The sequence below is a fragment of the Python bivittatus genome, unplaced genomic scaffold (assembly GCF_059951505.1).
Source record: "Python bivittatus isolate LINGU-HERP-01145 unplaced genomic scaffold, Pbiv_v1 ctg000310_np1212, whole genome shotgun sequence".
NCBI lineage: Eukaryota > Metazoa > Chordata > Lepidosauria > Squamata > Pythonidae > Python > Python bivittatus.
Window position 1 is genome coordinate 778,259 of NW_028277054.1, and position 24,226 is coordinate 802,484.

Here is a 24,226-nt window from a genome sequence, read left to right on the forward strand (position 1 = left end):
AAGTATGCAGTGTACAGATAGTCATCATCCAGGAGTGTGCAGTATTCAAACAGGACAAGGAGATGCCCAGGGTCAGTCTGATTAATAATCCCTAGGGTCGGTTCTCCAAGGATTGGGATGGAAGCGAAGGCCAGGGAAAAGGTTTGGGGCAGCTGGATTCCCCTCTGCTCTTCGGGGCCCGGGAACATTGGGGGAAAATGTCTTGCCTCTTGTCAAGAGAAGGTGCAGAAGAGCAGAGGCGGAACTGACATCAGCAGAGGATTTCTGGCTGGGTGTCGTTTGGGGGTGGCTGGGCATCTTCTGGAAGAAGTCCTTACTCGGATGAAGATGGCCTGGAAAAGCACCCTGCAAACAGGAAATACCGAACGTTGTAAAGAAGTAAAGAAGGACGTTGTCGGTTGCTGATGTGCTCTGATGAAAGGAATCAACCTGCTGCGATTGTCGCACCATTCAGAAGTAAGTTTTGCTTGGCTGGTTAGTTTGTCTGGTTTAATTAAGTGTTCCTCTAATACAAGGCAGGGGGTGGGGGGTGGAGAGAGTGTGCATAGCCCTGTGTTTCTACTGAAGGCTGCCCAAACTGGTCATGAACAACCAACGGCCTGAGCCGTTGTATCTGGTGCCCGGCCCCCATCTCCCCACCCTGCCCTCTCCTTCAGCTGCTTGGCCCTCAGTGCGCCCAGCCTGAAAAATCCAGTTTCAGCAAACAGGGAGCAGAGTGTTGCAGACCGCGACCCACAGAAGACCCCAGAACTCTTCTTGTTCTGGGTCCAGCTCTGCAAAGGAAGAACGCCCAGCACTTGCTGGGCTGAGTTGGTTAGGGGGTAATGCTGTCCAAGCCTTGGTGGTCCCCTGCTCTCCCCGCGTTCTAGAGGGCCTCTCCTTCCACCCCCTCCTCTGCCAGCTTCCCAGTTGAATAGCAGCAGCTGCATCTGGGAGAAGAGGAGGCAGAAAGGAGGATGAATAATCCGAGATACAGCGAGAGGCCAAGCATCGCAATTGGAAGTTTGTCTGGGAAATGTGCTTTGTGGGGAGGGTGTGTGTGCCGGTGTGTGTTGGGGGCAAGCTGACCAACTCTGAGGGACCCAGATAATCTTGTATAGGGCTTGTCTGACTAGGAAGTGGCAAGTGGGGGTGCAATTGCCTGGTGCTTGCCATTAACTGTTCTGGAGAAAATGGGGCTGTCTCAGCTGTTGGGTCTCTGTTGCCCCCCCACCCCAGTGCTCCGATTCCAAGGGAGAACCTGTGCAGACCAGCAGTGGGGAGCGAAAGCCGAGGCACTTTGTTCATGCCCAGAGAGGCCATCCTTGATACGGTGCCATGCTGATGCTCCAACTGAGCCCTAGAGCTGTAAAACCCCACACTTTTTAATGTTTGGAGGCATCCTTGTTGATGTACGGTATAAGGGCTTCTGAACACGTGAGTTCTCTCCACAGGCGTTCCCTCTGCGCTCTGATGTGAGAACACACCTCTTCCAAAAGGGAAAGTGTGAATTTTCTATAGGGTCAAGACCCAGCACTTCTTCAGGTAAGAAATCAGGCTGATAAGCTGGCATTTAATGTTCGAAGGGGAGGCTCAGTAGCTCCTGGGAGAATTTCTGCAGGAAGAAACACGACTTGGGAGATCCCAGGATTGCCAGATTTGTGACACGCCAATTTTTAATACTTTGGCATCTGTCCCTCAACGCTCCAAGAGCTAAGCGGGTAACAACACATTATTATAGATTAAGGGTAGCTGTGGAAGGATGACGTACAAGCCCACATATGATTTCTAGGGAATTCAGTGCTGTTGAAAGCTAAACATACTGCTTGGGAGTAGTGTGTGCGTGCGTGTGTGTGCGCGTGAAAGAGAGAGTGAGAGTGTAAACATTTCCCTTTTAAATCTGAGTCATATACAGGGTAATCCTAGTGTTAAATCTGCATTTTGAAAGCATTTTTGTATTTATTTGTCTAATCTCCAATTCACACATTTGCATGCAAGTGTACACATCTCTCAGATGCACTTAATCTATAAAGCAATACAATGCTCTTGGGGATGGGTGACAGTTCTTATAAAACACACAACAACAAGATGGTGTAGAAAAATAAGTCATATTTTAATTTGTTCCATTGAACAAAAATTAGCATATGCCTGCTGGCCTTGAAGCATTTGCGTGACATTAAATAAGTCTGCATATTGCTTCCCGAGATCCGGGCTCGCAGTCTTGAAACTTTCTGCTTTGGAGAAACCTTTTCTCCGGCAGGTCCAGGTAGTCGTTGGCCAAAGACTTGCGGTACAACCCTAAGCTATTTCCCCCTCTGATCCACGCTTTTTCAGATCCAAACGCGGACGCTTCCGAAGGCTGCGTTTGGCGTCAGGGCAGAAAGTTTCTCAGCTACACAGAACTCTTCCTCCCTCCGCTTCCTTCCCGAGTCGGAAAACCCGGGGCTCCGTTCGCGCTTTTCCCGAGCCCGCTTGGCTGGAAGCGCTGCTCCTCCAACCGCATCCGAAACCAGGCTACAGCCGTGGGGCGGGGAAGCAGGGGAAGAGGGGGCACCCCACATCCAGCGAGGGGCCAGAACCGAACAAGGCGCTCCACGCATGTCGTGCTTTGCACATGCTCAGAGAACGCTGCCGCGGGACCGGCTGACGGTCTGCCCGAGCGCCTCTTGGGACTCCGCCACGTGCTCCACGGCAGCGGGGCCCGGGCGTCGCGCTCCCTCTCCCGGACGCCCAGCGGAGCCGCCCGGCCGCCGAAAGTGCCCCGCTTGGGGCCGGGCGCTCCCTCTGCAGCTTCCCTGCCTGGCCCTCCGTCGAGTGGGGGGCGGCTGCTGGGGGAGAGCATCTGTCCAGAGAGCGCCTCGTAGGGCGCGGCGCCTCCGCGCTCCGGGGGTCCTCTGCTGAAGCGAAGCCCGCGCACCCCCGGGGCCGGGCGCCGGGCGCCGGGGACGCGCGGGGCAGAGCGAACCGGACGGCTCGAGCGAGCGAGCGGGCGAGCGAGCCGCACCGCACCGCACCGAGCGGGCGGCACCGCCTTCCCAGTCCCGGGAGCGAGACCGTCACTTCGCGGGCAAACTTTGCGCCGCAGCGGAGAGGGGAGGGCGCAGCCGGCGCTGGGTGGGTGCCGCCGCGCGTTGCTAAGGGGCGGGGACCGGGACGGGGAAGGGAGGGGGCGGGCCTTGCAGCGGGGGGCGCAGTCGGCGCCCGCTGCCCTCCGCAGCCCCACGGACGCCGCCGCTCCCGGCCCGGGCCCCCTCCTCTCCGGCCAGCTCCGCCCTCGGGGCTGCTTTCCGCGGGGGCCGCGGGGCTGCCAATCGCTCGGCTGCCCCGCCTCCCGGGGCCCGGCGGCGGGGCGGGGCGGGGCGGGCTCGGGCAGGTCCGTCCGCCGGCCAGCACGGGCCCTCCCGCGTCCGCTCGCCGAGCCGCCGGATCCCGCCGCCTGGCTGGGGCGGGCGGCGCTGCAGCGGCTGCGGCTGCCTCTCCCCGCCGCCGCCGCCGCCGCCGCGCCCGCGGGCCGGGCTCGCCTCTGGCTGCCGCGGGGCTCTTTGTTCCGCCGGCCGCCCGTCCCCCGCGCGGAGCCGAGGCTGCCCGGCGGCGCCCCTCGCCCCCCGGCCCCCCGGAGCTGCTGGGGCCGCTCGCTCCGCCGCCGCCCGGCAGGACCCGCCGCGCCGCGCCGCGCCGCGCCTCGTCCGGCGCCGATGGCCGCGCCGCTGTCCCCACCCGGGCCGGCGGGCTGCGGGTGCCGGGCGGAGGCGGCTCCCCGCCGGGACTGGCCCGCAGGGCGGCTGGGCGGCGGCGCCGCGCGGGGGCGGGCGTGAGGACCCCCGCGCGGGACTACGGAGCCAGGTAGGCGGCTGCCGGGTGGGGGCTCGGCGCGGGGGAGCCGCAGCGGCGGCTTTGGGGAGCGGGGCGCGTCGGGGCGCTTCGCGGGGTGGCGGGGCGGCGGGAGGCCGAGGCTGAGGGTGAGCCGGGGCCGAAGCGGGGAGAGGAGGGGCCGGGGGCTTCCGGCCGTGCATGGACATAATGATCCCCGCGGCGGATGCTTGCGCGTTTGAGATGGGGGCGTGCCTCTGAGCATAGGCAGAGCGCCGGCCCGTTGCTGCGGGGGAGCCACAACGCCAGTCCTTCGGAGCGGGCTGTGGGCAGTTTCCGGTCTGGGCTCCGGCGTTAGGCAGCTGGAGCGCCCCGGGAGCCGGGCTTCAGGGGTCCGTGTCTCCCCGGCGGGCAGGAGGGGTCAGCAGGGAAGCAGACCCTTCCCGGTCCCCTCTGCCGGAGCCGCCTCCCTCCCTCCCCCCTCCCCCCTCCCCCCGCGGTTCTGGGGGGTGGGAACGTCACGTGCCGTGGGAGAGCCAGATCATTGCTAATACAGCGTTAATATTATCGCTCGTGGCTGGTGGCGTTGCGTTGGTTCCTCGGATCAGAGCGAAGGTCTCGGTGGCAATGGTTGCCTTGGTGAAGGGGAGTGATCGTGATGCCCGCCACTGCTCCACCACCTCCCGGGGTCCCTGGGGGATCTCAGGGCCTTTGAGGGACAGCGAGCTCAGGTGGAGATCCATTTCCTCCTCGCATCAGATCCCGCAGACTCCCTGGTCTGTTCTGGGCCTGTTGGGTGAGTCACGGCTGCTCTGGCCTGGCATGCTGCTGCCCCGGCTGGCACGGGGGCACCCGCTGAGCGGGGCCCCCAAGATGAGGGCTGCAGTAGGAGAAAGGCAGCAGCTGGCAGCCTGGCCAGCACATCGGAGTTCCTGCCCACGAGGACAAAGAAAATTGCAGAATCCAATTGGGATGTTGGGATGTCAGATGGTGCGCAGACGAAGGTCCCCTTTCTGCTCCAGCTTCTACCCTCCAGCAGCCTCCATTTGCAATGTGGAATGTGGGTGTTGGGACTGAAGACACTCTCCCCCCCCCCCACTGCCCAGTAGTGGATCTGAAATTTTTGGTAAAGATGTGGGAATGGAAGACGCCAAGCAAGGAAGTGAGCGAGGAAGGAGGTCTGGCTGGAGGGGGTCAGAAATCATCTTGAGACAATTGAGCAAATTTGATGGAGTGGGGGGCTTGGAAGGTCTCTTGCTTGTTTTGCTCCCCTATTTGTGGTGCAGGTCTCCAGGCCCTCTCCATTCCTGCCTGGGTGCCCCCCCCAGGCCTGGCCTTGTGTTGCTCGGCTGGGCCTTCTGAATAGATTCCATAGCGACAAACAGGCCTAGAGCTTTGCAATACCGATGCATCACGCGAACTATGTAAATTAGTGACAGATTGCATGCATTAATTGGGGCCCTGCAAATCTGAACTTTGTTTCGTCGGAAAAAAAGCTGCCTCATTAGAACAAGTACAGGTGCTGTGGCGGAGGAACTCCTGGGCCTCCTTTCCTCAGGCCTTGCAGGGAGATCAGAGCATCTGGTTTCTTGGGGGGGGGGGGTGTTCTGAACAGGGCATTTTGCTGTGAGGTGCTTTTATCAGTGTCTACAAAGTTGCAGATTTTTGTGTTTTAGATTTTTTACCTCGCCTTTCTTATTTTTATAAATAGCTCAAGGCAGTGAATGTACCGAATCCTCTTTCCTCCTCCTACTTTCCCCACAACAACAACTCTGTGAGGTGGGCTGGGCTGAGAGGGGAGACTGGCCCAAAGTCACCCAGCTGGCTTTTGTGCCCCAGGCGGGACTAGAACTCGTCCGTCCGTCCGTGTCCCCCCCCCAACGTTCTAGCCTGGGGCCTTCCCCACTAGACGCAGCTGGCTCTGATTTTGATTTTTCTTTTTATTCAGAATCTTTTGTAATATAGCGGGCTGAACCTCTGAGATAACCTTCCCCAACTTGTGCCCCCAGATATGCTGGGGATTTGCAACCCTGCTGAGAAATTTGGGGAGCTGGCATTGCAGCCCCCCAGGTGGCATCTGGCTGGGGAAGGGGGCTCCCAAGCCTTGGATGCCGGTCCATGGGCATCTGAGGGGGCCGGGGCGAGGGACCTCCCGTGGCGCCATGCGCATCCTGTTGCTGTTGCTATTACTATTACAGTTGTGCAAATGACACAGCCCACCTCTTTTACGGGGTGGCGTCATTATGCCCGTGCCGTCCTCCTGGCCTGCACCAGGTGCCCCTGCCCTCATGAATTCTCTCGCCCTGGCCTCAAGCCTCCTCCCGGCCTCTCCTCCCAGCCGCTGCCCTGCAAACTCCAGAGCGAACCCCCGCCCAGGAACCTGCGGCTGACCCAGCCCCGATTACCGAGCCGAAGCCCAGCCCCTTTGCGAGCACCTGGCGGGAACCTGTCCCCAGACGTGCCTTCCCCAGGAAGGAAGCCGCAGGCGGGAAAGAGGCCGTGCTGCGCTGCTTCTCAGTCCCTGCAGCTCCCTGATGCGATGACGGCAGAGGCTCAGGAGCCGAGCAGCCAAAGGCCGCCGTTGAGGGAGGGGCTCCCTGCCCCCCCACTGTGCAACCGATTCAGAGCTGGGGGAGATATGGTGCCACCAGCCCCCTGCTCTTGGTGCGCATCGTCAGATTGAGGAGAGGAATGCTGGTGGTACTGGGAACCTGATGCCGCTGGTGGATGAGGCGGGGGTGTCAGAAGCGCAGGCCTCCCCCCGTGCCGTGGGAGGCGGCCGGCCGGATTCAGCGCAGGGAGCCAGGTGATGCGCTTCACATGCCTTGCCTCAGCTCTGCACACGCGCGGCGTCCTGTCTGCACCCTCCACAGGGCAGCCGGTGATTCTCCGGCTGTTGGAGTGGGCCCCCCTTCTTCCCTTGCTCTTAGGTGGCTGACCGGCCGGGGGTGATGGGAGTCGGAGTTCCGTCCTATCTGGAGGAGGAGTACCATCCCATTTGGTTCCCCTGCGGAAAGCTGCTATGCTTTTCAGCCCCTGCCCCTGCGCTCCTGAATCCTCCCAGCCCATTTTGTGCCCCGGTAGGTGCCCTGGCTCTAGGCCTGCTCTCTTGCGCGTGGAGGGGCTTGGGCCTGGCGGCCCCCTGCCCCACATCCTGACCAGCAGAGCTGCTGCTTCCGAGCCCCCAAGGCTGCTTCTCCGAACACCAGGTCCCAGATGGATGTGGCAAATGCGCTTGTGAACATGGCAGCCCCCTGTCAAGGGTGCCTCCTTGTCCAGGTGGGGGCTGCGTGTAGTGCCAGCCCCCTTTGCTGCAGCTCCAACTTTTCCCCGTTGCAGCATCAACATTTGCTGTGGAATAATGGGCACAATGAATGATGCAGGGGCGCAGCAAAGGGACCCATGCAGGGCTAACCATAAAGTCTGTGCCCTCCATTTCCCCACAAAGGCAAAATGCCAAACCTTCCCCCTCGGGTGACGGCTTCATCTTAACTCCGGCCCACCCCCCAGGGCCCTCCCAGCTTGGAGAAGACCCTCGTCCCTGACCGGCTCTGCGTCCCTGGGCTCTCCCGGGGCTCCGGGGCCTGCGACAAAGCACGCCACCTGCTGCAGGCCCACAGGCTGCTCCACCGGGCTGGTGGGACCAGCGTAGCCTGGCGGTAGCCCAGCACGTGTGAGTGCAGTGGAGGGGCCAGGAGAAAGGTGGCAGCCCGTTGGGGCATGGGAGCATGCGCCATGCGTGGCTAGGTTGGGACGAGGAGCTCAAGAGAATCCAGCCCCTTTTCTTCCTCCTCCTTGGTTCTCAGGTTCCTAGTCCTCAGGGGAAATGAAAATGTTCTCTCTTAAAGCTTTTATCAGTATGAAGTTTCATTCCCTGCTTTGATATACGTGCCCGTGCTGTAAGAGAAGGGGTGTTATGAAATGCACGCACGTGTGCATGCCCACCCCAGTTTTCTCTTGCAGGGTATGCAGGAGTAAGGGGTGCCCGCAGGGTACGGCCAAAAAAGTCAAGATGGCACCCACGGCAGTGCGACTGAGGCTCCCCTGTTTTTTATGTGCACCACTTTGATTGCAGATGCGAGGAACGAGAATACAGCTGTGAAGTCATAACCCCGTTTAAAAAGGATGGCTGTGCTTAATCTTTCCTCTGACATTTTCCCAGTGAGGAGAAAAGAGGTGTGCGGGGAAAAGGTTCCCCGTAACGAGGGGAAAATGCCGCTGGCTTGAACTTCTGCGGACCTTCCCCCTTGGGCGCGGAGTCTGGAGAGTGGGTGCGCCCGCGGGCGTGATCCTGCTTAACCTGCCTGCGGTTCTGTTGTGCTTCGTTTGGGTTTTTCATCCCGCCTTTCCTATTTTTATAAATAACTCAAGGCGGCGAACGTACCTCATCCTCCTTCCTCCTGCTATTTTCCCCACCACAACAACCCTGTGAGGTGGGCTGGGCTGAGCGGGGGACTGGCCCAAAGTCACCCAGCCGGCTTTCGTGCCTCAGGCGGGACTAGAAAACTCGCCGCCTCCTGGTTTCTGGCCTGGGGCCTTCCCCGCTAGACCCACCTGGCTCTCTCTATTAGCACCATTCTTGCCATGTAATGCTTTCGCCTGGGGTGTTTGTTGGCCTGAATCCTACCACCACGGCCAGGGTTGCCGTTGCGTAAGCAAACCGACAAACGCTGGGAGGCCGTGGGTCGCCAGGCCCCGTGAGAGCAGGACAGGGCCTGGCGGTGGTCCTCTTCAGGGATGGGCAGGCGATGCTGGCAGAGGCTTCCTCTCCACCCCTGGAATTGTTTCGCTTCTCCCGATGTTCTTACTCGTAGCCCGCTGTGCGGAAACAGGTCTTCCATTCTGGGAGCATCCTCCCCGGCCGTGGGGGCGCCCTGGTAAGCCAGCCCCCCTGGACCAGCGCTTTCCTTTTTTTAGGGCCACTTTGGCTAACTGGGCAGAATGGCAGAGATGATCCAAGCCCAGGCAACCCCGGCCAACTCGAAGCCCCCGTGCTGTTCGGCACGATGCCATTGAAATTTGGGAACTGGTTTTCCACCAATTTCCAGCCAAGAAATTAATGAAACAAGTGGATTAAGCCCTTGGGGAGACTAGATTGAATTTACATCTAGCAGGTGTCCAACCTTCGCTTGCAAAATCTTGGACGCAAAGCAGGTTGGTCTGGGTGAATACTTGGACAGGAGACCACCAGGGAAGTCCAGAGCTGCTGGTTAGGCTGGAAAGTTGAGCGATATTCTGGAAGGAGGCAAAAGCAAACCACTGTTATGGCCAAAAACTCCAGCTGGATGTGCCCATGAAGTTACCAGGTTTTGAGCTTGACTCAGAGGAAATATTACCATTTTGCCCAGTTGAGAACAATGAAATGCTCAAGAAACATTCCAGGATCAAGTCTTCCCCTTTGAGTCATGTCCTTGTCCTGTTCTGAAGCCCTGGGCCGCCCAAAGTTCGCCTGTCCCAGGTCTGGGCACGAGGGTGACCAAAATGCCTCCTCAGCTCCCAATCCACGTTTCCAACAGATTTGCTTTTCCTTTCCTTCCAGTGTAAGGCTCGTTGGGTGTTCCACGGACAAACTCCCGTCACTCTCTTTAGGAGCATGACGAATGGATGTATTCCGTATTCTAGCACTGCAACTTGGTTCCAGGGTTCAGCTTTGGGTAAATAAGAACCAGAAGTAGTTAATGCCAAAAGAACTGAGGTCCTGAAGCCTGAAAATGCAGGCTGAGCATCACTGAATTTGCAAACTGTTTGAGTCCCCTTATTCCAGAAAGGCATCTGATTTCTGTTTTTTCTGCAAAAGAGTTTTGCCCGTTCTCAGAGGCCTTCCTAGCTTCATTATTCCAGGGGCAGGGTAGGGTAGTGGCGAGAAACACCCTGTTCCAAATGTCTCCTTGAAATCTTTAGATACTTTAGAGCATTTCAGCATTTCTCTTTCTCTCCATAAAACAATACTGGGAATTTCAGGACATGTATACCTTACAGGATGTTTGTGAAACTTACCATTTAATCACATGCAAAGCCGTTTGAGCATTTAAGGAAACTGCTTATTGATATAGCTAGCTGGGTTCAGCTTTTAATCAGCAGTTTGACCAGCTGAAATGTAAAATGATTAATCTGCCATTTCCAGCAAGGAGAATGTTAATTGCTAATTTAATTTGTGGAGGGGCAGTTCTATTTTTCTTCCGTTGCTGCATATTTCAGAGCTGGCCATTGCAACTAGCAATTACTGGTAGAATTTTTAATTGACACTATTCTCTCCATTAAAACTTACTTCAGGATCCATATTGAGTTTTGACGATGTGCCCAAATGTGAAATATGTAATAATAGGCTGAAATTTATAGACAATAAGCCACTACAAATGATGTGATTAGTTAACATCCTGACCGCAATCATTCTAGAGCTTGCAGGGCATTAGCTGCTGGAGAAGGCTCAGGTGTGTATCAGCCAAGCTACTGTTAAGCCCCGAATGCTGATTCTGACAAGTCTGTTGATGGAAGCATGGCATACTTTCGAATGCCAGGTCAAGCCCTGTCTCCTTTTCTGGGCATTTTTGGAATGGTTGAAAGGACCTGCCTCACCTTTACTGCTGTCAATGGATGTTGCCTTGTTATGATAGAAAATATGAATTTCATCCTAATAAACTGCCTTGCTTGTGGGTGGAAGTCTGTAGGTAAGCGTTTCTCCACCTTAGCAACTTCAAGATATGTGGACTTCAACTCCCAGAATTCATGGCCGGCTGGGGAATTCTGGGAGTTGAAGTCCACCCATCTTAAAGTGGCCAAGGGTGAGAAACACTGAGAGTTAAGTTATGAGCCCGCTGACACATGTGGAAATTGCTGTGGGGTGCCAGCTGTTGGGCTCTTCAAGGCAACCAGCAGTTGGCGTTTTCTCAGCAATGCTGCCCATGCCTAGATTTTTTGCAAAGTTCTTAGCTATCACTGGGACCCCCCCTCCCATTGCTTTGGCATGAGAGGTCTGAACGCGCACCTGCATTTCTGCACACTACATGCCTGCTTTTGCATCTCCTTCTTGCACTTGGAGGCCTTTGGCACAGTGGCCATCGTCAAACCTTGTGTTTATCGGCTCGTCTTCCCTTCCAGGCATGTACAGAGCCTAATTTCTGGGCTGGGGGTGTCTCCCAATCAAGATCAGACCTCCCTCTCACCCCACCTTCCCTCAGTCACAGAAAGTGACTGGCCCCAGGCAGAAGTCTAGGAGAGCCCAAGGGGCTGTCTGGTGGAGGGCAGTTCCTCCCGCTCCCCCACCCCAAAGAACTTCCAATTTAATACCTGGGAGTGGCAAAAAAAGGGATAACAGGTGGAAGAAGGGAATAAACGGTCTTCTGATTGTGTCTTGGTTATGGATTTGACTGACTTTATCTTTTGGAAAAAAAAATCAATATTGGGTTATTTGGAGATTAAGATTAATTAAGTTGATAAGAGATATTTACTATATTCCTCTCTCCTGTTTGCTCACTAAGTATTTGATCATGAAATATTCATCTTGCCTGATGTTTGCTGGCATTACAACAATGCTGAATGGGAGGGTTTTGTCTTTACTGTAATTTTTTCCTTTTTGGTCCCTGGGGCATCAGTCTGATCCTCTCAGGCAACTTTAGAACCTGTTTCTTTTGGATATTTGCAAGGAGTAGAGCAAGCAAAATCTGATTTTACAGGGGAATATATGTTGCACCCCAGAAATAAAAAAGCCTTTTTTGAATCAAGGCCTCGGCCCCAAGGGCTATCTTAGAAGTATGGTGGGCTACGGCATTCCTTTCCACCCTCCAGATAGGTTGGGACTACATCCCCCATCGTTCCCAGTCATTACACAATTGTCTTGAGGGTGCCTGATTGGAGAGGAGGGGTTAGAGGCTATTGCAAACTGCTGGGGCTATTCCTAGTGCCCCTCTGTGAAGGCAGAACAGACCTTTACATCGTCTGTTATTGTTACTATGGAAGGAGAAAGATGAGGGATCCGGCTAACACCGAACACGTATATTTGCAGGGGGAAAAGTAAATCATTTGCCAATTTGCCCCCTGAATCAGATTAACCTAATAAAAAGAAATGAACTTGTGGGAAATGGAGGCTGCTGTCTTAGAAGCCGGGGCGGGGGGGGGTTGCCTGTAAGAATTCCTGCCACGGCGTGATCGTCCAGGCTGCGAGCGGAAGCCACGCGGCCGTGAAGCAGAGATGGTCTGAGTCTGGAGGGGGGCTATGGCCACCTCGGTTCCCCCCGCCAAGGAAATCCACAAAGGCAGGGATACCTCAGCGAAATGGGCTTGCTGCGGAACGTTCTAGCTGCTTAAAATTAGAAGAGATCCTGGATGTTGAACGGGAGGGGCACTGCACATTTATTACAGTATTAATCCACCATTAGACAAAATGGCACCCCGGTTGTAAGGGATGGGGCCTATCAAAAAGGGGGCAGGCAACGAGCAATCCTGCGGGTCTCTGCTGCCTTGTCGATGATGGTTTTTATCCGTTCGTTGAAAAGCATCATTGAAACATGCAAAGCTTTTGCGAAGGGCGGAGGGGGGGAGAATCAATGAGAAGCGCCGTCGATAAAGGTGAACCTTAATCCGATTTGTGATTCCGCAGTGGTGGTTCAGAGAAAGAGAAAGGCATCGGAAGGGTGGGGGCTTATGGCTCTGCACATGGCCCAGAAAGAAAGAAAGACCCCCCCCCTCTGGTAATCCTGGAAGTGGCGTCCCTTGTGGTGGAGTCGGCCGAGGGTTCAGGCAACGGAAAGGAGCCGTTCTTTCCGTAATTATCTCATGGGGTCCTGTTTTGACCGTGCGCTTTTCATGGCGTGAGTTTGAGGAAGAGGGACGAGGACAGTGGGGCAGTCAGTGGGAACCAGCAGGGAGCCAGCCAGCCTGCCCGCCCTCTGCCTCGCCTGGCGAACGCCCCAGATTTCACCCTGCAGCACCCTGAGAGCTGTGAAGGAGCCCCTGCGGAGCCAGAGGATCCCAGGGCGCAGGGCAGTCCCTGCCTCCCAGGGCCGAGTGGGCTTCAGCCAGCAGGGCTCACTCCTCCCCTCTCTGGGTCTTGCCCGAAGGTGCCCACGGACCAGGCCGCCCCCTAACGCCTCGCCATCCCTTTGCCTTGCAGCGCCCCTCCTTGGCCAGCGCCATGGAGGGCCTCCTGCTGTGCGTCCTGGTGGTCCTCGGCCACCTGGCTCGAGCTCAGGTGTGTCCCAAGCGCTGCATGTGCCAGAACCTTTCGCCTTCGCTGGCCATCCTTTGCACCAAGACGGGTCTGCTCTTTGTGCCCACGGTGATTGACCGGCGCACGGTGGAGCTGCGCCTGACGGACAACTTCATCACCGTCGTCCGCCGGAAGGACTTCTCCAACATGACCAGCCTGGTGCACCTCACCCTCTCCAGGAACACCATCAGCCAGATCCTGCCCTACGCCTTCGCCGACCTGCGCAGCCTGCGGGCTCTGCATCTGGACAACAACCGCCTTCTCCTGATCGGGGGCGAGCAGCTGAAGGGCCTGCCCAATCTGCGCCATCTCATCCTCAGCAACAACCAGCTGCAGGGCATCTCCCCGGGAGCCTTTGATGACTTTGCCGGCACCCTGGAGGACCTGGACCTCTCCTACAACAACCTGGTGCAGGTGCCCTGGGAAACCGTCCGCCGCCTCCACAATGTCAACTCCCTCAGCCTGGACCACAACCTGATTGATTTCGTGCCCGAGGGGGTCTTCACCAACCTCCTGAAGCTGGCCCGCCTGGACATGACCTCCAACAAGCTGAAGAAGATCCCCCCGGACCCCCTCTTCCTGCGCATCCCGGTCTACGCCAAGTCCAAGGGCACCCCGCCCTCCTCCCTGGTCCTCAGCCTGGGCGGCAACCCGCTGCACTGCAACTGCGAGCTGCTGTGGCTGCGGCGGCTGGCCAGGGAGGACGACCTGGAGACCTGCGCCTCTCCGCCTGACCTCCTGGGCAAGTACTTCTGGACCATCCCAGAGGAGGAGTTCATCTGCGAGCCCCCGGTCATCACCCGCCACACGGGCCGCCTGGTGGTCCTGGAGGGCGAAGGGGCGGTCCTCCGCTGCCGCGGGGTGGGGGACCCAGAGCCCTCTATCCACTGGGTCTCCCCGGAAGGCAAAGTGGTGGCCAACACTTCGCGGACCAGCTCTTATGACAATGGCACCCTGGAAATCCTGATTGCCGCCATCCAGGACACCGGGGTCTTCACCTGCATTGCCTCGAATGCCGCCGGAGAAGCCACCACCTCTGTCGAGCTGGTGGTCAACCTGCTGCCGCTGCTCTCCAACAGCACCACCCCCAAGGTGCCCGAGGCCGTGGGGCCTTCGGACATCCTTACCTCAGCCATGGCCACCCTTCCTCTCGGTGCCAACGAAACGGGGGCCTCTCAGGACAAGGGCGTGGTGGCCTCAGAAATCTCGTCCTCTTCCGTCCTGATCCGCTGGTACCCCCAGTGGCACATCCCTGGCATTCGCATGTACCAGATCCAGTACAACAGCTCCTCTGATGACAACCTGGTGTACAGGTGAGCTTGGGTGCGAACGGCAGCACTTGGGAGTCCTGTGGGGAGGGGCTGCGCTGCCAGGGTTTATAGGGTGCCGGATCAGAGGAGCTGTGATGGGGGGGAACTTGGGTCCGGGGCCTTTTCATCCCAGAGGCGCCCTCACGCCCCGTGGGTCTCTCCTTGCTGGAGGAGGTGGATGGTGGGGAGGCTGCTCTGGTTGGGAGAGGCTTGCCATCCACCTTGGCAGCTCCAAGCAGCTGGGCTGGATTGCGCTTCCCATCCTTTCCATCCACGGTCCGGAGATGCCAAGTTGGAGGGGCTCATCCGGAGAACGCGAGCAGCTGCAGAGAGGCTTGATGCGAGGCGGGGAAAGGGTAGAGACTCGGCTGGTCCAAATTCCCGAGGCTCTCAGATTCTTTCTCTCTTTCCTGAAGGTCAGAGTTCTGCCCCGCCTGGTTAGAAATGCAGACTTGACAGTGAAATGTTGTGAGGTTCCAAAGGGCCGGAGGCACGTCGTGCCAACGCCTCGGCTGCTTTGCTCTGCCCCACTACTTGAGAAGCAAATCGAAGCGTGCAAACTGTTTTTGCCAAAAGGCAGGAAACAGTGTATTAAATCTAGGCCAAAGTGGTGCAAGCTTCCTCTTGTTGCTGAATGCGGGGGGGGGGGAGTAACCAGGTGCAGCACGTTGTCTTCTTTCCTTTCTAGGGTGCTGAGTAAACATTGCCAAGGACCCAGCATTTTGGAGCGCCAGCCCCAGACTGCAGACTACCCGCTGTTCCCCAAACAGGCTGATCAGACCCTAACCCTAACCCTATTCCTAACGGCGGCTGTGATTCCTTCCTTCCTTCCTTCCTTCCTTCCTTCCTTCCTTCCTTCCTTCCTTCCTTCCTTCCTTCCTTCCTTCCTTCCTTCCTTCCTTCCTTCCTTCCTACCTACCTACCTACCTACCTACCTACCTACCTACCTACCGAGCTGAAACCCTTCCTGCTGCATTTCAGGGAGACAGTTACACTCCCAGCCGGTCTGAGCAAAGCCGTCCCCTTCTGGGACTACCTGCGCTTTGCTTCTGCCTGGAAGATTCATCTAGTGGTGCAGGGCCAGGCCAGAAAGCAGGGGACGGCGAGTTCTAGTTCCGCCTTAGCCAAGAAACTTTGGGCGGCTCTCTCTCAGCCCAGCCCACCTCACAGGGTGGTTGTTGTGAGAAAATAGGAGGAGGAAGGAATATGAGGCATGTTCACCACCTTGAGTTATTTCTAAAAATAAGAAAGGCAGGATAAAAAAATCTAAAGAGAAAGATTCATGTCTAGAACCCTGGGCCGGAGGGATCCGGAGGACAACGGGGCACTCTGGAGCTCCCCATAGTCTGTCCATCCCAGAACCTTGCGCATGGCTAGTAGCCCACTTCCCCTGCCCTGGTGCCCCCAAGTGTCCTGGGCTACAGCCCCCATCCCCTCTGGTCCAATATGGGGCGGGGTCTTCTGTTGTTAGCCGTGGGGGAGCAGCAGTCCCTGCAGAGTTAGTGCAAGACAGCCGCTCCGGGCTAAAGCGTGGGGTGGCTTCTTCTGCCCCTCTGCCATGGGAGGCAGAGCCAGCAGAGCAGGACGTTGGAATCGGGGTAAATCAGAATTGGGGGTGATGGGGGTCAGGGCTGTGGGCACGGGCAGTGCACTGTGCACCTTCCTGTGCGGTGGGCAAGGAGGCGGTGGGGAGTGCGGGTGTCTGCAGCTGCCCAGGCCCTTCCTGGGCCTCCATCTCTATCATCTGCCCCGTCCTGCTTCTCTTTACTTTCATGCCAACTGAATCTTTGGCGTCAATTGCGAGTTTTGTGCCATCTGCCCCAGGCCCATTCTGAGCAGGGGCAGGGAAGGGAGCGAGCCCCTGGTCTCAGTGGGCAGGAGGCAGTGGGGCCCTGCTCTCCAGAGGTGGCACGGCAGGAGGAAGCAGCAGCGGGAGGAGGGGCTGGGGGCGAGATCCGAGATCTGAGAAGAGGGCCGTGCCCTTGCCCCCCCCCTGCTTCTCCGCTTCCAACTGCTGCATAGCTCTCCTCCTTTGCAAAGCTGCAAGGAAGCTCTCTGGAAGGTCTTCTGGGTCCCTCATGCCCTCTGGCAGCTGGCCCAGAACCACTGCCAGCCTGGGCGGAAAGGAACCGAGGCTAGGTGACCTACTTAGGATGCAGAATTGGATTTCAGCAGTGGCGTGTGCGCGCGTGTGCATGCACGTGTGAGAGAGAGAGGGGCTGGTGAGTGTAAGGTGCTGCCTGTTGTGAGTCAGCTGGGGGCGGGGGTGGGCGGGGAGAGGCTGGCCTGGTAGGCAGGGGAGCGCTTGAAATCCAGCGTGCGGCGAAGGGGGGGAAGCCTCTGTTGATCGAAGGCCGTTTGCTTTCCACGAACAGCTGCCCTGGGCAGTCTGAAGGCTGCGGCCAGTTGGGCTCCTTGCAGTGTCACGAAGGCTGGGCTGGTCGCTCCCGAAATAGCTGAAAGGCTAGCGAGGGAGCCGGCCCGGCGTCCGCTGGAACCCCCGGGTGCGGGTCTCTTGGGTGCGCGTTATGGCTGCAAGCAACATCTGCACCGGCGCCGCGTGGCTCTGTGTGAAGGGCACGGGATGGAATCAAGGACAAAGTGGGAACTTAACATTCACTTCTCATTTTCCTGAACTTAAGATCATGAGAACTGATGCCAAGTACCTTTCATGCAAGTCAGGTAGTTCTTAAAGTCTCTGTGACTTTGGTTGGGTTGGGTGCCCTGTTTGGAAACTGGTGAAGGAACAGATGCAGGGAAGGTTTTACAAGCCTCCTGGGCTTGCTGGCTCAGGGAAGCAGCAGCTGCCAGGCCCACTGATTTGGGGGCAGAGCGTGATGACGCTCCTGCCTCTCGAAGAATGCACCGCTCAAGGGCAGCGTCTCCCCCAACAGCAGCAGCAGACGCGCCGGGTGGGTCTGGAGCAAAGCCTTTACTCTTCCTGGGTCAGAAACCGAGCCAAGGTGGTGCCCATTCTACCCACACCCGTCCTGCTGGGTTGTCTCACAGGCCCCCCGAGCTCCCACCCTCTCCCACTGGGCTAGCCCAGCCCCTCTGCTCAGTTGCAAGAGAGAGCAAGCTTTGCCGAAGGGGCGATCCCTCTGCAGAAGACCCCTGTGGGGTCTTTCCCTGCCGTTTTTCAGGCAGTGGAAAACATTTTGTAAATTACACATTTGGCCTCAGATACTCGATCGTTCCGCCAGTGAATCTGCGTCTTCCATCCGAGTTTGGCCTTTCACCCCCTCACTTACGCTGCTTTAAAAACGCCGCTTCCAGGTTTAACTGGGAAGACAATGTCTGGCTGGAGGGCCGAGCTCCTGTGCAGGGCTGGAGAGTTCTCCTTCGTGCAATGGAAGGGGCCGCGTCATTTGTCAGAGCCCCCCTGTGAATTTATTGAAACCGAAGTTGCTCGCGTAGGATCGGCCTGAGAGCCTCTTGGCACAGCCTCCTCCTGCCTTTGAAGTCCGAGGTGGTGGGGAATCGCGTCACAGCAGCAGGGGGCCTTTCAGAGGAAATCAGACCTGCCCCCCGTTTGGGGGGTTGTGGGGGACAGAGCGCTTGGCTCTTCTCCTGGGTCAGCCGGGCGGCATCTGGAGATCATCCAGGCAGATGAAGGGGGGCAGGAAGGGGAGGGTTCAAGAGGCTCAAGGAAGAGGACCTAAGGGGTGCCTTTGGGGGGGTGAGCACGGCCCCCCAGGCTCTAAGGGGCAGCTGCTTGGATGCCTGGACCTGGCCTTTGGAGGGGACTTGAGCGCCAAGGGGGACTCTTGCCCTGTGTGGCAAGGTGGCACCGCCCCTGAAGATGCTCAGGCCCCTTCCCCGTTGGGAAACCAAGGTCCGCTCAGGCCTTCCCCAGCCAGGCCGGGTGTGTGTGTGTTCAGGCTGCTGTTCTCCAGGCCTCCCGACCGTTGGTCTGTCTTGCGGACGGCAGAGCTGACAACCCCCTTTTTCCCCTCAGGATGATTCCTCCATCCAGTAAGGGCTTCTTGGTGAAGGACCTGGCCGCCGGGCGGGACTACAGCCTCTGCGTCTTGGCCATCTACAACGACGGGGTGACGTCCCTGACGGTCACCCGGAGCCTCGGCTGCCTCCAGTTCAGCACCCTGCGGGACAGCCTGCAGTGCCATTCGCTCCACGCCCAGTTTCTGGGCGGCACCATGATCATCATCATCGGGGGCATCATCGTGGCCTCGGTGCTGGTCTTCATCATCATCCTCATGATCCGATACAAGGTCTACAGCGGCCAAGACGCACAGAAGAAAGCCAGAGTCAGCAACGTCCACTCGCAGACCAACGGGAGCCAGCCGCCGCCCCCCACCGGGCTGCCCCGCCCAGCCTCCAGACACGAGGGGTGGGAGGCAGACGGCTCGGCAGCGGCGGCCAGGCCCAGGGGGGACCGCAGCGTCGTGGTGCTGACCAAGGACTGCGAGAAAGGCTCGCGGGTCGGCGCTTCCGACAAGGGGGCGGAGGAGGAGGCGTCGTCCCCCCGGAGAAGGAGGTGGTCACGGACTAATGTCGACCACCTCCGTGGCTGCTCTGGGCTTGGACCCGAGGCCTCCAGAGCAGAAGAACAAGGTAAAGGGAGGCAGAAGCGTCCTGAGGCCCAGGAAGGACAGGCCAGGCGGTGGTGTTGCCAAACGTAGGATGAGCCCAGCAGTGTTCTCACTGTAATTTGTAGCTAGCTACACTCATCACTGAGTGGTAGAGTCATCCCCCCATGGCATGCCTGTAGCCTGTAAGTCAGCAACTAGCAGCCTCTGCCCAAACTTTGGCCCAGGTCTTACTGGCTTCTATCCAGGGCTCCCAAGACAAAAATATCTCAAGTGCTGGGTGAATAAGCGGGTGAGAAAGCGTTAGGGGTCTTCTTTCCCCATCCTTCTCCCCACAATGCAAATGATTACTGCGGCTACTACTGTTGCTGTTATAGTTTATAGCTCCTCTTTTTGCCCAGAGAGCATTCGAGGAGCTGAAGCGGCGCTAGTGTGGAGTGGGGGAACTTTCTCTAGCGTTAGGGAGCCAGCTTGGTCTAGTGGCGAAGGCCCCAGGCTAGAAACTGGCAGACCGTGAGTTCCAGCCCTGCCTTGGCACAAAGCCAGCTGGGCGACCTTGGGCTGTCCCTCCCTCCGCCCTGGCAAGATGGCACTGCCAAGCCACTTCTGAAATCTTGCCAAGAAAGCTGCAGGGATCAGGCGTCATTGACGCTGACTCGAAGGCACATCCATGCGCGTGCACACACAATCTGATGACACCTAGCGATATTTTCTTTCTTTGATGTCCAGTAGCGTTGAACTTGCATGGGAAAGTATGCAAATGTGATATTCTGAATGCGCTGAGTTTTATGGGACTTTCCCGAGGCCCGTAAAAGCCAAAATAACCAGGAGTGACCCTGCGGTCTAAGCCCATCCGTGTTTTGCATTCACACATTCGATGTTTCCGAATGCCCCTCGCTGTTCTGGGCTGCTGAAAAGGAGGGCCACTTTGGGAGCCTCCCCTTGGGGTCCAAAGTCTCGGAGGAACACGGGGTTGTTTCTGGAGTGGCCGTGGGTCACGCTCTCGCAACGGAAAACCCAGTTGACCGAAAGGGCCCTGCCGGGGGTGCCCGGTCTCCCGGGCCTTTTTCTCGGATGAGGGGGGGGAATTCCTTTCTTGGCTGTGCGGCTTCCAGCGGCCGAGCATCCAGTCGAGCCCCTCTCTCTGCTTCTTGCCCTCTCCCCTTGCTTTGCGCAGACCCCCCGTTAGTGCTCCCGGCAGAGGAGAGGCAGAATGGCAACGACTGGGCTGGCATCAAGATCTGAGTCCTGGCAGCCTGCCAGCGAACGAGGCACAGCTGGACCGGAGACCCGAGGTAGGCGCTCTCTCTGCCCCCCAGCCTCCCCTTTGCAGAAAATGTTGGGCCGGAGCAGAAGGGGCGTGCCTTGGAAGAATGCAGACAGGCCTCTTTGCTGCTGCTCTTCGCACACCAGCCAGCTGTGCAGAAGGGTGGCAGCTGAGTTCTCCTGTGCCCTGGGGACGTTTCACCCAGTGCCCTGCTGCTCCTGCTTTGCCTTTGGGCAGCGTTCCCCAACTCTGGGGACTTTAAGACGGGTGGACTTCAACTCCCAGAATTCCCCAGCCAGCAAGGGAATTGGGAGTTGAAGTCCCCCCCTCTTAAAGTCCCCAGGGTTTGGGAACACTGCCTTTGAGGAAGCTGCCATGAAAAGTTGCTTTAGGTACACGCCTGACATGGGTCCTCCAGTATTTTCAAAGGGAAAATGAGCGCACTCAAAAGACGAAGACTCGAGCGATTGGGAGAGGCGGTTCCTCCTCAGGATACCTAAAAGGCAGGTTCTGAAGAGGAACTGGTTGCGCTGGGTTTGGGCCACCGTCAGAAGTGTGTGAACGCGCTGCATTGCGGAGCACGTGGCTGCCGAGATGGATTTCGAGCTGTGGCTTGTTTCCTGGGGACCATTGTTGGTTTCTGTGGAATTTTAAACCCCAAGACCAAGGCTTTGTAGTCGGCTTAAACAGAACATTACAAAGCAGTGGAAACTTTCCAACGGGCATCTTAATACCCGGAGGGAAAAGAATGCCCGCCTGGCTCTGGGGCCAGAAAACGCAAAACTCTTGTTAAATGCGGAGAAGAGGGCAGTCACGCTCCTGGCTCCCTTGTTGAACGGGGCAGGGATTGCCAGCGGGCTTAGTGCATGAGGGCTGCAACTGGAGGGTGGCGTTCCCCACGAACTGCTTTTCCGGCCCCACACTTCAGCATCCGCACGCAGAGATCAGGCAGGAGCTCCAGAGGGAGGTCCTCGCCGTTTCCTTGGCTGCTGCTTCTGTGGGACTCCGTGGGAAGGGTCTCCATCTGTCAGGATGGGAGGTTGGCCCTGAATTTCACCCTAGCCCTAAATATCCTAGCTGAATTCACGCTTCGGCTGGTTGGCTTGGGTTGGGAGCAGCCTGCTGTGTGAACTCAGCCAACAATTGTAGTTTATTCCGTAAGCCACAGTTAAGCCATAGTGTAGTGCGCTCTGTGAACCTGGCCTGCGTTTCAGCTCCTGGCAGGCAGAGCCTGGATTCAAGTGCGGCAAAGAAACTCAACTCTGCTGGTCTCTTTCAGGATGAATCTGGACTTCGGACCATTCCTCTGCTTTCCCACCAGGCTGGCACCGCTGCCCCAGCAGGAGACGACTCGCTTCCATCCTTCCCAGGGGAGACGCTTCTGCGGTCCCACTCCTGCCTTTCTGGGATCTTTCTACTGGACTCGCTTGTGGGCCCGTTTTCTACGAAGTCCTTTTGTTTTTCTAAACCACATCTGGAATTTTCTAATAAATGGAGCTGAAAATCGGGGACGGGTGTGGTGGTGCCAGTTTCCTCCCAGAGAAGGCTGGCAGCCTGTGGTTCCTTCCCAGCCGATACAACGGTGGCGCCGGAGGATGTGAGGCGGTTCTTTGGAAAATGATGAGGTCCTGATGGTGTGTTTCCTTTACTAGGCTCGGGCTGTTGTCAGGAAAACAGAATCAACCCAGGGCACGTTGTCGTAGTCCAGCGTAGCAGAAGAGGGAGGCCCTCTGTCATCCACGTTTTCCAGGGGTGGGCAGGTACGCGTTCCCTTTGCAAGGGAGATCTCTGGCTGCAGCATCAGCTCGGGGGAGCAGGGAGGAAGGGCACGTGACCAAGGCAAAGGGGTGGGGGCTTGGATCGCACCATCGCGGCTGCCATCTTGACTTTTTTGACACCCCCCGTGATGCCCCTGCTTAGGAGTCGGGGGAGCCCAAAGCATTGCTCAGTGCTGGTGCCCCCAGGGTAGAATCCCACTCTCAAGTTGGAATTAAATTAAGTGTCTCTTCCTCCCCTTAATTAAATCTGGAGTCTAAATTCACTGACTCCACGCAGCACCGAGGACCCTGCTCACTGTGACCTTCCGAGTAAGACCAGCACTCAAGGCTGCTTCTGGCCTTACTAATGAGCAGCCCCCTCCAAAAACATGAAATTCACAGGCTAAAATTACCCAACCATGGACTGAGTTTTCCCCAAAAGCTGGAAGTGGGGCGGGGGGCTTGCAATCAGCCAACAAAAACCGCCCTGCTGAGGCTGTGCTCTTCTTGGATTTGGATGCTTTAAAACATCGCCCTGCTGGATGGTTATTGCTTTTTCTGCTCGGAGCTGTTTGCTGGCTGCGATCGCTTGGCAGAGGGAGCGAAGCGCCGGGCACAGCTCTGGGCCTGTTTCTGGCCTTTTGCCCAGCGACTGGTGGGGCCGCGTTGGATTTTTCTGGTGGGCTCATCCCAAAGGCACAGGGCAGGGAGCCGTCCTGGCAGAAGCTGCTTCCATAAGACAAGTCCATTGGCACCACCCAAACGGAGTACCTGCGCCAGCGTGGAGGCCCTCCTAGCTGGGCTGCTCCAGTGGAAAAAGCAGGAGCTGTCCAGAAATGCCAGCCTTGGGGGTTGTGGGTTGGGTTGCTTCTAAAATGCCCAGGATTGATTTTTTCTGACCCGTGGGGAAGAGTAAAGCGAGCTGATGCCCCAAGGATTGCAGAGCAATTGGCAAGAGAAGCGTCTTCTGCAAGAACACCAAGGCGTGGCTTTTACAATCCCCCCTCGTTGCAACAAGCGAGCCCAGCTCCTCCCTTGGAGATGCGAAAGGAGGGCTGACTGCAGGGGCCTTGTGGAAATGAGGAGCAGCTGGAGAAGTCAGGGTGAGGCGTCCGATGGAGGGCCCCGGAGGGAGGCGGTGCGAGAGGTCTGAGGGACCAGACTTTGCTTACTCGCAGGATAGATCTCAAAGCTCCAGAAGATCAGGTCTGGGGGAGAGCCGACCATGGTGGGTGAAAGGACTGGGTCCCCCGCCCTCGTTTTGAGCATGCTTAAAAATGAGTGTCAGCATCAGTTCCGGAAGGGAAAGCGGGTAGTTCCGTTTGCTCAAAACGAGGGTGCAAATTCTGATCGTGTCGCTCTGCAAAGGGGAAAAGATGTGCTGGAGGAGAGGGGCTTGGCCGTGCTGCTTGGGCCAGGGATGCCACGAAGCTTATTCCCTGGGCTTAGGGAAGGTGACACCTCTGACTGCTGGTTGACAGGCGAAACCACCCTGGTCCCCCCCCCCTCGCTAGATCAGTCCACTTAATGCGTCCTCACAAGAGGAGCTTTGGGCAAACTGGCAAACTGACCAGAGCCCAGGTTTGGCTTCAGACTGGTTGGTTTCTCCACTGATGTGGTTAATGCAAGGGCTGGGGGTCTCCTGTTGAAGGCAGTTTATGGCTTTGGGCTGGGGAGGCAGATAACTCAGCCGTGCCCCCACAGATGGACTCCTTGCCCGAGAGACCTGACTGGCCTCTCCCAGGGCTCCAGGAAAGCTGGTCAGTCCAGGGAAATCCCAGGGATCCCTCCGTGTCACCGACTGCTGCATCTTCATCGCTTCCTTGGGGGGTCGGTGAATAACAGCCCTGCTCAGACTTCCTTTCAATTTGGCTTCCCCGTTAATTCATGCCTGCTTATTGTTGTTCGTGGGTTATTTCTTTCTCGGTTGGTTTTATGAATATTACCCTCTGCGTTGATGCTTCTATTTTTTTTTTCCAGGAAAGCAAAGGTCATGCTTTAATAGCAGCTTCAAAGATGAAAGGTTCTGGTATTTTGCAGCAAAGTTTCTGTATAACAGGAGGGCACTGCATTTTGCAAAGCCCAGAGCTCTTGAATGGCCTTCAAGGGCAGCCCCAGGTAGCACAGCCCGCAGCCCTCGAGGGGAGCAAAGGGCTTCGAGATAAAACACTCCGGTGGTGGAAGGCATGTCCACCACGGTTGCCCTCCCAACCCCAGCAGCTAAAGGAAATCAACCCTTCTCCGCATCCTGAGAGCCCGCCTCTGCCCGGGCGCCTTTCCCCCGGCTTCCAGATCAGCTCTACAGGGCCCGGCGCCTCTTTCCCATTGTCCCCCGTCCCTCTCTGGTC

The 24,226-nt window shown here is 57.5% G+C and overlaps 1 protein-coding gene across 1 annotated transcript; it reads left to right on the forward strand.

Annotated features, from left to right (window-relative positions):
* The first annotated feature begins 10,542 nt into the window (after positions 1-10,542).
* Positions 10,543-21,625, forward strand: LOC107326364 (leucine-rich repeat and fibronectin type III domain-containing protein 1-like protein). Its single transcript, XM_088139688.1, has 4 exons — positions 10,543-14,307; positions 18,263-18,879; positions 20,032-20,149; positions 21,401-21,625. Exons 1-3 carry the CDS (start codon positions 12,920-12,922, stop codon positions 20,097-20,099), a joined length of 2,073 nt encoding a protein of 690 aa, XP_087995814.1. The 5' UTR covers positions 10,543-12,919; the 3' UTR covers positions 20,100-20,149; positions 21,401-21,625.
* Positions 21,626-24,226: the final 2,601 nt, after the last annotated feature.

Coding starts and splice junctions, on each gene's coding strand:
- LOC107326364 (XM_088139688.1), top strand. CDS start 12,920: ATGGAGGGCCTCCTGCTGTGCGTCCTGGTGGTCCTCGGCCACCTGGCT. Junction 14,308..18,262: donor GATGACAACCTGGTGTACAG/GTGAGCTTGGGT, acceptor TTTTCCCCTCAG/GATGATTCCTCCATCCAGTA. Junction 18,880..20,031: donor CTCCAGAGCAGAAGAACAAG/GTAAAGGGAGGC, acceptor TGCTTTGCGCAG/ACCCCCCGTTAGTGCTCCCG.